This window comes from Watersipora subatra, chromosome 11 (assembly GCF_963576615.1).
Source record: "Watersipora subatra chromosome 11, tzWatSuba1.1, whole genome shotgun sequence".
NCBI lineage: Eukaryota > Metazoa > Bryozoa > Gymnolaemata > Cheilostomatida > Watersiporidae > Watersipora > Watersipora subatra.
The window spans coordinates 28,129,358-28,143,254 of NC_088718.1; the positions used below are offsets into that span (position 1 = coordinate 28,129,358).

At 35.4% G+C, this 13,897-nt stretch overlaps 1 protein-coding gene across 1 annotated transcript in view; it reads left to right on the forward strand.

Moving 5' to 3' along the window:
* LOC137408531 (histone-lysine N-methyltransferase MECOM-like) overlaps positions 1-13,897 on the forward strand; it is a 42,193-nt gene that overhangs the window by 16,239 nt on the left and 12,057 nt on the right. The window contains exons 2-3 of the mRNA XM_068095089.1: positions 10,889-11,107; positions 11,418-11,521. Coding sequence (XP_067951190.1) covers positions 10,889-11,107; positions 11,418-11,521 — 323 coding nt within the window. The remainder of the gene's footprint in view (positions 1-10,888; positions 11,108-11,417; positions 11,522-13,897) is intronic.

Genomic DNA, 13,897 nt, shown 5'->3' on the forward strand with positions numbered 1-13,897 from the left:
TTAACACATTTGGGTGCTTAGAGATGATAAGCAACAAACTCATAAAGTAACATGAATTATATTAAACTTCTTGCTTGGTTTAACTGAGAGTTGTCTGTCATTTCAGACAACTCCTTCAGATTGGATTAACAGATAATATTTTCCGATTTACAGTACATAAGAAATAGACATTTGGATGTTTTAAATAGTATACAGACAATGACACAAACTTTCTTATCAAAAACCTGGAGATTTCAGAGTGAGCATAACTCCAAAAATTTCTGAGACAGGCATTGAGCTTTATAATCAAAAGAGAGTAAATCTAAGTGACAAGTAAACGTTTCCATTGTAGTAGTGTTCACACAAAAAGATAACTAACACACTTTTGGAAGATATCAAACAAAATCACATTTATTTTGAGCTTCAAAAGTAAATAATATATATTTAATGCCTCACTGTTCTAATCAATTCCAATCGTCTTTTAAATTTCTTAAGTTTCTTATCCAGACAATTTGCATCATGTGTATACATATTGTACATTATTGTAGTTTACATATATATAATATGAAATTTTTTCCTCCCCCTGGTACACCCAAACAGGTGGTAATGTCTACTTAAGCTTGGGTCTTAACCCCCCCCCCCCCCCCCCCCCCCCCCCCGCAACTTGAAAGTTTGAGCCTCACTTCAATGTCTTAGACTTTTCCAATATCGCACTACTTTTCTTCAACTCGTCCTTTGCTGGTACTTGGCTGTGTTTTGATGTGCAGGTTATATTGCACCCAGTGACTACATTTTGTGAATTTTTGTTACAAAAGACATTTAAATGCTGTAGATGAAATTTGGTTACTGTAAGGAATGCCAACACTGTTGATAGAATATATAATACATTATAATGCATTATATATTATAATATTATAGTAATATAGTCTAATATAGCAATACAGGGATCTTCGCATGTAATTATGTGTGTAAGGCAGTTTGTGTAGTTGAAAACGTTGCCCTGTTCTGGATGCAAGCTTACACACACCAAAAACCATATATTCCCCCTTCTCTCTATTTCCCAATATCTCTTTCCACAACAGCATGACCATCGTTTATTTTTGATTTTTTATTAATCAACCCTTAAGCCAGATAAGAATATCTTTTCTAAGATTTCTTGAAGGTTTTTTACTATTAAAGTAGTCGCAGATATTAATAATACCAAACATGTACTGATCCTATGATTATGACTTGATACTGCACCATCTAGCATTGACCCCGAGCACATAGTGCTCTTTAAAGATAGTTATCCGGTAAGGTGATTGAAAGTTATCACATATTCTTGCTCTTTAATTTGTATGCCATTGGCCTCTGGCAACTGGATGTAGTAATGCATAGAGCTAGGTAATTATTTCAAGTTAGGACAACTTCTTAATTTGTGATGGTTTAAGTCATAATGTGACTGAACTGAATTAACTAATATGCTACAGGCTGCGCTGAATAACTACAATGAGCCATTTATTAGAAGTCTTAAGAGTCCTTTCGAGTCTACTTGAGAATTGCTTTAAATGAAATTTTTTGCTTTCTAATACGTTATTCTGATCGGTTTGTGAACATGCACAAAGGGGGAATAATTCCTAAATTTCAAAAGTTAATTTGTAAAATATTCAAATCAAATATTTAATGTCATGAAATTATTAAATTTCAAAACTTAAAACGCAATAATACTATCTATAAACTTTTGCTGCCATAGAATACTGCGATCAACGTGTCTCATAAGATCAGGCAGAGTATAATGCAACATACTCATCTGTTAGAGAACTAACTCTATCTAGCTAGATAGACTCTTATGCTGATTAAGTCGCCATTACGATTTCTGGCTACACGTACGTACTCAGCTTACTACTTACTCTTGTAGAAAGTGATATGCTAAATGTAGTTTCAATAAACGGGCCCTCAATGACAGCCCCTTGCAGGCGGAATATAAACACCTCATTCTAAAGTGGATCCATTGATCTTAAATATTATACTTCAAGTGTGTTTTGATTTTTAAGCCTCTTATAAAACTTACATGTACTAACTTTACCGCTAGTTTTTACCATGACTTTCCATAGTTTATGAATAACCGTAAGCCATAGAAAGAAGGGGAGGTTACTTACGCACATATCTTATGATAATATATAGGATTTAGTAGGTCTCATGGCTCGTCATAACTAGATTGAACATATCAGTGATGAGTCATGACTCAGTCGCTGTCATTTGTTCCTATGCCGGAAATATCTGCCACATCCTATACAAGCAGCAACGTAGTACCTGCATTATTCGAAGAAAACCTGGCAACGGTGCAACTTAGGTCGGTACATTGCGCATCGAACGCATGCGCAAAGTACATACAAAGCACTTGCAACGCACAAACATTGTGGATACAACACGCATACACTATCATCACAACGCACATACAACGGTCAATAGAAAATAAATTGAATACTTTTTGTAATGTTTTAGACCTGTTTTATTAACAGACTATAAATATAAACAAAATATTGAATAATAATATAGTATTATTACTACTCTTATCAGACATTAATATTATTAATAATATTAATGTGTTAACAGTGTCACCTGTGGTGCATGCGTTGTTAATTACTTGTGTCGGCGTTGTATCCACAATGTTTGTGCGTTGCAAGTGTCTTGTATGTCCGACCTAAGGTGCACCGTTACTGAAAACCTTATGAAAGCCAACCAATTTCAAGTGGCATTTGTTTAGACCACTATGACGCCAATTCTTAAATTGTCGTTAAAAAGACACGATTGCAGTCTCAAGTTTTCTTATTCTGGTATTTCAGAAGTATTTTATAAGCCATACTGGCTATAAACAGAAAAGTATGTAAATAAAGGCAGTCTTTTGAAATCTTCACATGATGACAAGGAACTAAAATATTCATGTTCCTTAGCAGCCCTGAGCACTCACTTGGAATGGTGAATTCAAGACACAATATTTTTACAGTTAGTTCTCTAGATTCGCTGCTTTCAAAGATTGTCTGTAACGATAAGCATAGCTTGTTGTACTTGTATTCCACCTGTTGGAGAAACTACTATTAAAAAGGGCAAAACCTTTGACAGGGCACCTTCTTATGATCTACTGCTACCCTTGCAGTACCGGGCACTGCGAGAGATAGTCAGGTGTAATAAAAACCTGCACAATTGCATTGTGTTTCTAATAAGTCATGATGTTTGAATAGTGCAGGTGTTACAGCGTGCATCTCATAAGCTGAAAGTCATAAGTTCGAACCCTGCAGGATGAAATTGTTTTTTAACAATCAACCATGACTTCAGACCCACAGACAGACAGTCAAGGCTTTTATAGTAAAGATTTAGCTGTCTTTGCTTTATTGATTTGATAAATTCAACATTGTAGCGGCTCAATAACAAACACTTTTCTAATTCCCAGTGTGCTTAGCATTTTATAGTTGGCAAAGCTTTACTACTCGTTAGAAATAAAAAATGGAAAATCTAGATCATGGATATGGAAAAAGTATTTAAGATCTCAAGTACATTACCTATTCTGAATATAAAGCTGCTTTTCAAAAGTGCAATTTTTGATGAGCCAGTGAAGAAAATGGGGAAGAAAACGCTATTGGTCAACTGAGCATGGAGCTTATCCAATGAGCAAACGCCTATGTATTACTAGGAAATGGTATGTCTTAAGAAACTGTTCCTGAATTGGCAACTTAAAAACATTTTGAGATGGTTTGCAACACTTGTAACAAGTGAGCATAGGCCTTAACATGTTGGTTATTGATGAAGGAATTGATGAATCACACAATGAATGCTGACAGTGCTTACTGTGTCCTTAGGTCTCTCAAGGTTTGTTATTCCTAAGGTAATGAGGAGCTGAAATCATGAATCTCTTCACCTTCAGAATATCTCGTTTGTTTGTAAAAACATTCTTGCATTCTTCACATCTCTTTGCTCGGTTGAATTCTTTTCCGTCTAGGCTCAGGCAACAGTTTTCCTTCACTAGGACACAGCATTCGGAGTCATTACATTTGACACATTGACTGTGAGCTAACGCCAGGATAAATGCAATGGGTTTACTTAATACGGTTTATGGTCGATTTTCAGGAACAAAGGCAATGAGAACTGCAATCATAGAATTTTAGTATAAACAAATATCATCTACGTGTTATGTTATCTGCGTATGACGAGGCAAGCCAGGCCATCAAAGCTCTACCGCCGCTCTTTTTTACCATTGTCTCCGGCTCAGCCCCTCTCTAATTATCATCAGCCACTGATAAATTCACGAGTCAACTGTTTGTTTATTCGCCTCGTATATACTTTATCTTATGCTCTCCGTTTGCGTACCCTTGGATGGCACTTGTCAGACGTAAGACAATCACTCCCACCCCACTTGTAGATCTCCCCGCATATTAATATGCAGAAGAAGAGATTTCAAGTGCGTTTCCATGCAAGGACATCCACAACAAGATCAACGCGGCTCAACAGCCTTTGATTCTAATCTCATCCAGAATTGCTATAGATGCAATGGCAACTATCAGCACTAATTGCTGTGACGGCTCATAGCTCATAATTGCTCAGAGATATTCAGATGCTAATAGGGAAGGGATATGCCCGTTTATCCTCAACCTTTGAACAATGGCCGCCCTCTTGATCGCGACTCATTATCTCGCTCGAGCTATGGCCTCTATTGTGAATATTAAACTTTTCAGAGGCTTATTGAATACCGATCAGTTCAGTGGTGAGTCGTGCGCCCCGACAGATATTGCAACTTGTTGTTAGGCGCAAACACTTACCACCATAAGTAATGATTTGACGAGATATAAATTCCTTTACTATAGAATCTAAAACACATTCGCTCTTTGTTTAACTAGGGTGGCAGAAGGTTGAAGCAGAAGCACTTAAATTATCCTTCTGAGGAAGTAAAATAATGGAGAGATAAGTCGTGGAGGGCATTGTTGAAATAGTTTTGTTCTGTTACCATTCTCTGCGTAGTGTTATGGAGACAAAGATATATTATCCATTACAATTACTATTGGTTCGTCTCCTGTCTCTAGATATATAGTATATTATGTATACCCGTCCTAACAGCCTGGATGCTGCCAGCGCTTATTCTGACAAGCTGTCAGCTCACACAGTGTAGTTAAACTCTTGAATGTCCACTGCAGAGTCAAAATTTTCATGTCGGAAAAAAATTTGCTGTTAGTTTGATGAAAGCATTGGTCAGATTTGATAGCAAAAATTTAGTTATTGTACTTTAATGCAATCTCTAGCATGTGTTGTATAATATATATAGCGTATAAAATATAATAGTGATATAGTACATACAGCCTCTAATATATAATATATCAAATGGCAAATAATATTGTTTGCAATATATAATAGTAATACATTATATAATTCTGCATATAATATGTTGTATATATTATATACAGTAGCCTAAAAATACTACGGTATTTTATATATAATATAAAATATAGTATACAGTAAGTACCATTTACTATCAAACAAATAAAATATAGTATGTAGAACAACATATAAGGCCTACTGATTATCATAAAGCGTATAGGATGATACTTTGCATATAGTATATAATTTGGTATATAATATAACAATATGCATTAGATTTGATATAATATGTACTTTGATATTTAGCATATATCATACAGTATCATATAAAGGATGTAATATGTAGAATATAGTATAGCATGTGTAAATTATTAATAGTGTATTATAATATTGTGTAGTGCACTGTACAGAGAAGCTGCATGCAGTATGTAGTGTGCAGTACATCACAGTAGTATACGGTGCGCTGTCGCTCATCAGGCAGCTACTGGTACAGAGTAAATAAGTTTAGCTCAGAACAAAGAAAAGTGAGAAATGACACACTTTTAAAAATGCATAAACTCTATTAACATACATATAAATCGGAAACACTGTTGAAATGTATTTAGGCAATTTTTGTACATACAAAAGTTAGTATGTTTTAATAAATTTTAATTGCTTTGTCCGTGACACGTTTTTAGCAGAATTTCAAAGTTTTAAGGAAATTTAACTGATCGTTTTTGAGATATGACCAAAATACCAAGGGCATTTTAACAGGCCGGGAATTAAAACTGGCTGCTGGCAGAACATTAGTTTTAATAGTAGACTGATTGACCAATTTAGTAGGAGAAGGACCAAATTAAAAAAGCTAGAAAGCTTTTTCTTCTCAGCAACAAGAGGTTTAGGCCTACACTAAAATTGTCTGTTTTTCTATTCATTACAAATATACACATTCTGTCAGACTCGGTTTACATCAAATCATTATGTTTCTTCAGTTCACTCCAAAGCATCCCTTTCTTGAAAGAAATAAAAACTGTTTGCTCTATATGCTTTCTGTTTCTTATATTGTGTTCTACAAGCTTAGAGCTTCAGAATGATATTCAGTTAAAAAGGAATTATGCTATTCTAAGTCCTGTTACATTGTTGGAAAGCTGTTAATAGGGTCTAGAATCAGGGCACCTGCTTGTGTGTACAAGACTAAACTTTAAAAATGTTGATATACTACCCTAACTCTTTAAAAAGATAATAATACTCATTTGATTAATATTAAATATGTAATATTTAATATTAATCAAATGAGTAATATTAAATATTTAATATTACATATTTAATATCCTTATTATTATATTTTTTGAATATTCATTCTTAAGTGTAACAAGTTAGCTATGACAGTTGAAGTTTTACAAAATTATCTCTCTTGCAACTATGTTGTTTGATGGTTGTTAGATTGTTATGTTTCTGTCACCGTGACAATAGACATATCTGTGTACTTCATTACCGCTAAGCGATTCGTATGTCAAATTTCAGCAAGTCTTCATGCAGATCTAATTACAAAAGGACTGTTCATATTTCCTTTGCTAATTGATTATCGGGGCTCTGCACGCTATCGGGCGCTTGACCTAACCCTCTGTACTCCAAGCTGTAAGGCAGCAAGCTAGGATAATCCTGTCATTATCTAAGGCAGACGAAACTAACTGATTATAAGTATTTTTTTCGTTCTCAGGCTACCGCCATTCCAAGATATTTCCCAGTCTTTATGTCTCTAACAAAATACTTTTTAGTTGTTGGAATATCACTTTCGATGCTAAGTTTGAGATATTGGCAGCAAAGCTATTATATGGTGATTATATTATATGTATTATATATAGGCCTAATATGTTTCTTATGTGTTTTATTATATGTATTAATATATAAAGTTATAAACCCGTATAGGCTATTATAAATAATGCATGTATATATGTATTATAAATTGTATTATATGTAATATGTATCATATTATATATAATGTACATACGGTAATAAATATGTTATATTCATTAAATATATTATATATATAATATATTATATAATATATTATGTAATATAATATATTATACAGTATACTATATTGTGACTTCAGATTTCCTATATTGGTATGAAGGAATATACCTTCAGTGTCGTATGCATTTACTTCTGTATGAAATGGCGTGATGTCTCATTGCAACAATTCTCGACTGAAAGCTAAAAATTTAGCCTTGGAACAACGCTAAAAAGACTTTTTCTGACACCTTGTACACAGTGCTTTAAAGATGGTGCACATCAAGTCATCACTCTTGCTGTCACTTTGTTAACAGCACTTTAAATATGATGCACATTGAGCCATAACCCCTGCTGACACTTTGTTGACGATGTTTTAAATATGGTGTACATTAATATATCTTTGCAAGAGTTCAGCACGTCTGACTCAAACCTGCCTTTGCAAACAGACTAGCTTACATACACTGTTTCCCTGATGCGTATGACGCGCATCATACAGATTTGGAGTTGTGCGCACATTGCGTTACCGTGCAAATTAAGTGTTTCTATGGACATTCGCATGATCCGAAATGTCCGCATCCTGTCGGCTGTCCGCAAATGTCCACACTCTGGCGCCTTGTTGAAAAAAGGTAAGGAATCGTACGCTATAAGTTAATAATTAGCGATGCAGTTAGCGACGTACAGGTTAGCGACGCAAGCACTTTAAATTCGATCGAGAAAGGACGACGGAAGTAATGAAAATGTTTGAAATTGAATAGTTGACGCTTTATTTTAATGCGCATCATTTGCAAGTGCTGTTTCCATTATTCGCAAGCATGATGGATTCGATAAAGTTTTGCGGGGCGCAAAACTCATTTAGCATGCAGATTCATGCTGTTTCCATGCAGATTCATGCTGTTTCCATGATGCGGTTAACTTGCGAATTGGCTAAAATTTGCGCGTCACGGAAACATAGTGTTCGAGTCTACCAAACATGATAATGAATCTATAAGCTTCAATTCAATCGGACTCCGGCTGCTCAGTTTGCAATATTAGCTTCTACTCTACATAGACATTCCTGTCTGTTCCTGAGTTTACATTGTTGACTTGCTTTAGCATCTATGAATCCTTCGACAATTAACATGACCGAAGGAATCAGCAGTCACAGCTTGGTTCTTGGAGAAAACAGTTTATATTATCAAAGTCCAGCTGGCTTTGCATCTTGTTTAGCAATGTCAACTGCCTGTAACACTTGAAACAGTATTCTATAGCCTTGGTGACAAGATTTTTCAATCGTACGCACTAGTTGAATCATTTCCAGAATGCGGCTAATCCATAAGTTTGCATCATCCACAAGCTAGAGATCGCAAAAATCGGCGAGACGATCAAGTTGTATCACTCGCAAACTGTTACGGAATGTTTCATGCTTGCAAAAGATGAAAACGCACTTGCGGATGATGCGCAAGAAAAGGCCGCGTAATCATTTCCCGCCTATTCCGTGTTAATAATTTTGCACACTTCAGTCGTTTTTATTTCGATTTGAGCAGTTCTAAGTGCGGCGCTATAACCTCTGGTTTAGAATTCATAATCTTTTTTAACAAAGCGCCCTCGCCAATCCACAACCTGCAAATGTCAATTGAAACACTTACAGCACCGTAACTAAACATGGGCACGACTCTACATCCACATCATCCATATCATGGAAACATAGCAATGGGTGCAGTAGACAGCACTTGAATGCATCATAAAATTGCAAGCATGACCAGAGGAGACAAATCTTACATTAATTTTAGCAAAAGTTGGAAGGTTAAAAAATGGCTGCCTTTTAATTTTTTAAAAACTACTTGCTTGTTTTTCAAGTTTTTTGAGTAGTAAAAACATGTTACAAACAGTGGGCAATATACTTGGCTCCTGTTGTCAGTTTACTCCAATCTTTGCCTTCCTTCCCATTACAAAAGCAACAGTCACAGTGAGGATTATCGGGAAAGAAATAACATGGTTGCGTATTGTCAAGGCTGAAAAAGCATGGGCAGTAATTATAACCCACTTCTGTATTGGTCGCTTTTGAAAGTGCATCAGTGCAGGTAGCTAGTGTCATAGTCACATGATATTAAAACAGAACTATTAAGCGGTCGTTCTTCCCTGATTGACACACGATCGAAAAAATCTCATCATCTCATAAAGCAGAGATAGTCCTTATCCGTTTATGACAGTCTGGAGCTGCAGCTTCCAAGGCAGAATGAACAAGGTATAGAGGCATCTTTCCAGAGCCTATTGCATAACATCTATTCAGTTGTGGTAAACGCTTCACTGATTTCATTTGGTTTACACTTTTCTGGAAATCCAAGGACTCCGGAACAATTATAGCAGTGGTATGGCACTCGCTTTCAAGGTAAATCATTGGTCAGGTTGAGGTTAAAATAGTGGCAAGGCATGATTGTTACCGTTAACAAGGTGACATAGGTACTGATTGCAAGGCAGCCAGCCAACCAGCCAAAGGCAGCACCAGTTTATGAAACCGAAATGAAAATGTAGGGTTAATCAAAACAGAACAAAGTTAGGTTGAAGTTTGTTAAAAAGAAAATGTTTTTCTTGAGCCTCTTTGGTAACTATGCAATGCCTAAATGGACAAATTAGATAAAATTAGCTTCCTCCGCTTCTGCTATCTTACGAGTGATTGGACAGCAGCAACAGAGGCATAATTTGGAAACTAAACATTCAGTTAAACTCTTTAAAAAATAAGCAAGCTGGAGAAATTAGTGTTTCACCACCTAAGCATCGATTTGGTGGCAGCGGCAGCGTGAAGTAGAAGTTATACAGTAGTTATGTAGCAGTAATTTATAAGGACATCCCGTCGTTAGAGAGGTATAGAGCTAGTTGTAGCGGTCCTAGGACTGTTTCAGCTAATTATAATAGGATGGGTCTCAGCTTGACAACCCCTTTGATATAGATATTCCTTAGCGACAGAGATAATCTAATTTCCCTTAGTAAATACTTAGGCAAATGTGGTTCATGGAGCCAAGGCAGACGCTCTCAATGAGACGTTACAGTTAAGAGTTGTCAGTAGCTTGGTCAGCCAGACTTGGAGTCCATAAAGTTGGGTCCGGCGTGTATTGAGTTACTGTAAATGATATTAAAGGATGCATGAGCAAATTATTGGAGATATGCTAGTTATTCCTTTTATAATATAAAAGACATTCAGTATTTACAGTGAACAATTGAAAAAGACATCTAGAAATCTCTGAACCTATTGTATCTTTCAGAGGTTTCTGATGTTCATTCATTCAGCAACTGTCCTGTTTTAACATTGGCAAAGTCAAAATTTTTAACATCCCCTACCAACAGAAAGTTTGCAAATAAATTTTTTAAACTTTTTTTTGGGTGAAATTATTTTACTTTTGCTGCTAGAGAAACCTAAAACAATACATATTATTACAGTTTCAAATAAAAATAAAAACATTTTCAGTCAAAAAAGTCGCAGTAAAAAATGTTCTCTTTGTATGTGTTTTGATTACTGCGCATTACATAGAGCTAGCCAATTAAGCGTGTTTGAGATATCACATGACCACAATGTGTCAATGTTTGTATTTAGACAGTGGAAGGCAGGTGCTGGCAGGTGATGGAAGCTATAATATAGAAGATACAAGCAGTGAGCTATCAGTAGCAGAACGTCAGAGCTCAAATACAGACATATTGGATAAGATGGTAATTCCACACAATAATCCAAACTCGAATGATGCTCCGGTGTACATCCCAGAAGACATAACTATTCCAGCCATATTTGATCTGAAGGAATCTCAGACATACGAAGGTGGGTACAAATATTTTTGCAGATTTTACTTAGCTGTTTTGTGAAATGTAGCAACGTTGTACTATAGAAAACGCATGTAAAGCATACACATGGTTTGAGAGTTTACTTCATCTACCAACATATTCATAAACCAGACAGTAACATTGCATAAACAACTGAAACAGTTAATATTACACTGTGATATAATATTTTTTTATACGCATAGAATCCATTAGGTTTTTAGCAAAAGAGAAAAATTTAGTGAAAATTGTTATAAAAAGTATGTAGATAGGGTAACAAGTCTGTATAAATATATTGTTTATGATTACAGGTCTTGGTATCTGGACCAAGCGGCCTGTTATAAAAGGCAGCAAATTTGGACCCTTCACCGGCATTATGAAGGAAATCTGTGAAGATGCAAGCAGCGCTTGGGAGGTGAGTGGAAAACAGCTGGTTGCAATTTATAGACTTACAGAGCAAAAATAATTAAAATTTTTATTTATGATAGTAATTTGAAGATTTAGCAATGAATTGGAGTTTTGTTAAAAACGGAAATATAAAATGAAGAGAACAAAAACTTAGTTGATTTTTATAATTATAATTTTTATGATTATGTCATGATTATAAACTTTAATAAAATTTAAATTTGGCATTTTGAAAAAAACTGTAGGTCGATTTTGACAGTTGTTTGTCAGATATTTAAAAGCAACTATTCTGACGGCTGTTAGCCTTATCGATGCCACCAACATATAGCCTCCGCGTTTAATATCAAACATTCCGAGAAACTGATACAAGTCTGTTGCGAAGTGGCAGGGTGTACCACGCCAATCTTCCCTGTCTCTAATTAGCCTAACAAATAGATTTTGAGGAGAAAAACAAGACAAGAAATAAGTGACATATTATTGAGACAGCAGTGATAAGATGCCTGTGTGTGCATCAGTGCCTCTCTGACACCCAAACATCACTCAGCCAAAGTTAATTTGAGTGTTTGCATTAAGCCTAGCTATCTCTCTACACAATGTCTGTCAGCCGAGAGACATTGTTAGCGGGTGAAACAAGAGACTGATTGTTGCGAGGCCTTCATTAGCTCTCAGCCTCACAGGGAAGTTGCGTAAAAACTGATTTGCTCTCGTGCTGATTGCCTTTGTGGTCTGGCATTGTAGTTGCTCACCAGACTAAATTATATTGATGACATAAAACAAGGAACTGACATCAGCAGATTTTCATCTTCCTTTTGTGTATTTCTAAAGGCCATAGAACTTAAGCTATTAAGAAGGTTTCAACTGCTTGTCCTGTACATCTTAACAAACTAAAAAAAAACTAAATAAAATAAAATAGTTTATTACCGAGTGACACTTTTTAAATAAAAAATAATTTTGCTGAATTAAAAACATATTCCAACTGTTTTAATTTAATATAGTTTACTACATATCAACATTTTTAGCAGCATTGTCATTATAGACATGTAGATCTCAGCACTTCTAAACTCGAATATCTTTTTGGCAGTTTTAAGTTTTATATGCCATTAGTTCTCCTTTCATGGTACGGGCGTATGACGGAGCTCCTCAAACTATTCTACATATATAGGTTTAAAGAGAATAACAGCCTTTCAACACTAGATTGGCTAAAAAGTAATTACAATCATCCAGTAAGTATCAACTACAGTTAAACAGAGTTTACCTACAACTGCCTTCTAAATAGGTAGCATTCTGTCATATTTGCTTTAACTTGTAAAGCAACTACATGTATATTAGTATTTATTACTAGTAGGCCGTACTATTACAAAAAATCAAAATTGAGCAGAAATATTAATCTAGAATGAAACAATCAAGTTTTCTTCTTAGTGCGAATTCTGGAAAGAGTTTTAGTGAAATGCCTAAAAGTTCGGGATTAGCTTTTGACAGTTGAATGAATATGGAGCATCTTTCTAAATTTATTGCTTGCTGCGAAATGCTACCCATACAAATATCGCCTGTCATATGGTCACTGAAGTCTTCATGGCTTGAATAAAACAGTGCCACAATGCTATGTCGATCACTAAATCTATTTTGTCCAGTATCAGTCTTTCATTTGCGTACTAACGATGATAGCTGAACAAACCTACAAACTATGTTTACACTTTAAAACATTCTGATAGATGAAAATTAATAAACTCGGTGAAACTTACAAAAAATGTTCAATTTCATTTTTCGAATTACACGAAAGAAGTGATTGAAGCAACAATAAAAGCGATGAAATAAAAAGAGAAACAACAGCTGCCTATGGACAGTTTCTAGTCTTTCTGGAAAAGGTAAATCAGGAGTGACATAAATGCACCGAGGTCAAGAAGCAGTCAAGTGCCGAGTTACAACGCAGAGTTAATTGAATCTCGTGTACAGAGGGCTTGCAATCTACTGAAGATGGTAAACGATACAACAAATGAGAGATTCTTGCTTGACGTATCACAATGGATGCTCCAACCCGTGATTATCTTTGTAAACACTCTGCTTAAATTATATCTAATTGTATAAGAGCGCAGCCGAGCTGTCTAATGTTTGTCACCCTATTTACTGAGGCCTGACATCTGAACCTGTCATAAAAGCAAACTACACTGCGGAGATAATTTGCTTAAACAGTCATGAATAAACTGCCTTCAGCATTAAGGGCGAACTTACACCATTGTAATGATGGAAATATAAATAGTATCAGTATTAAGCTAAGACATTAAACTTCAACTTTCTGTGGTTTTGGATTTTGTGGACCGACTCAGTCCAGATATATTATAGTTTGAATGAGATCCTTACTTGGAACACTTGCAAGCAAAAGTACGAT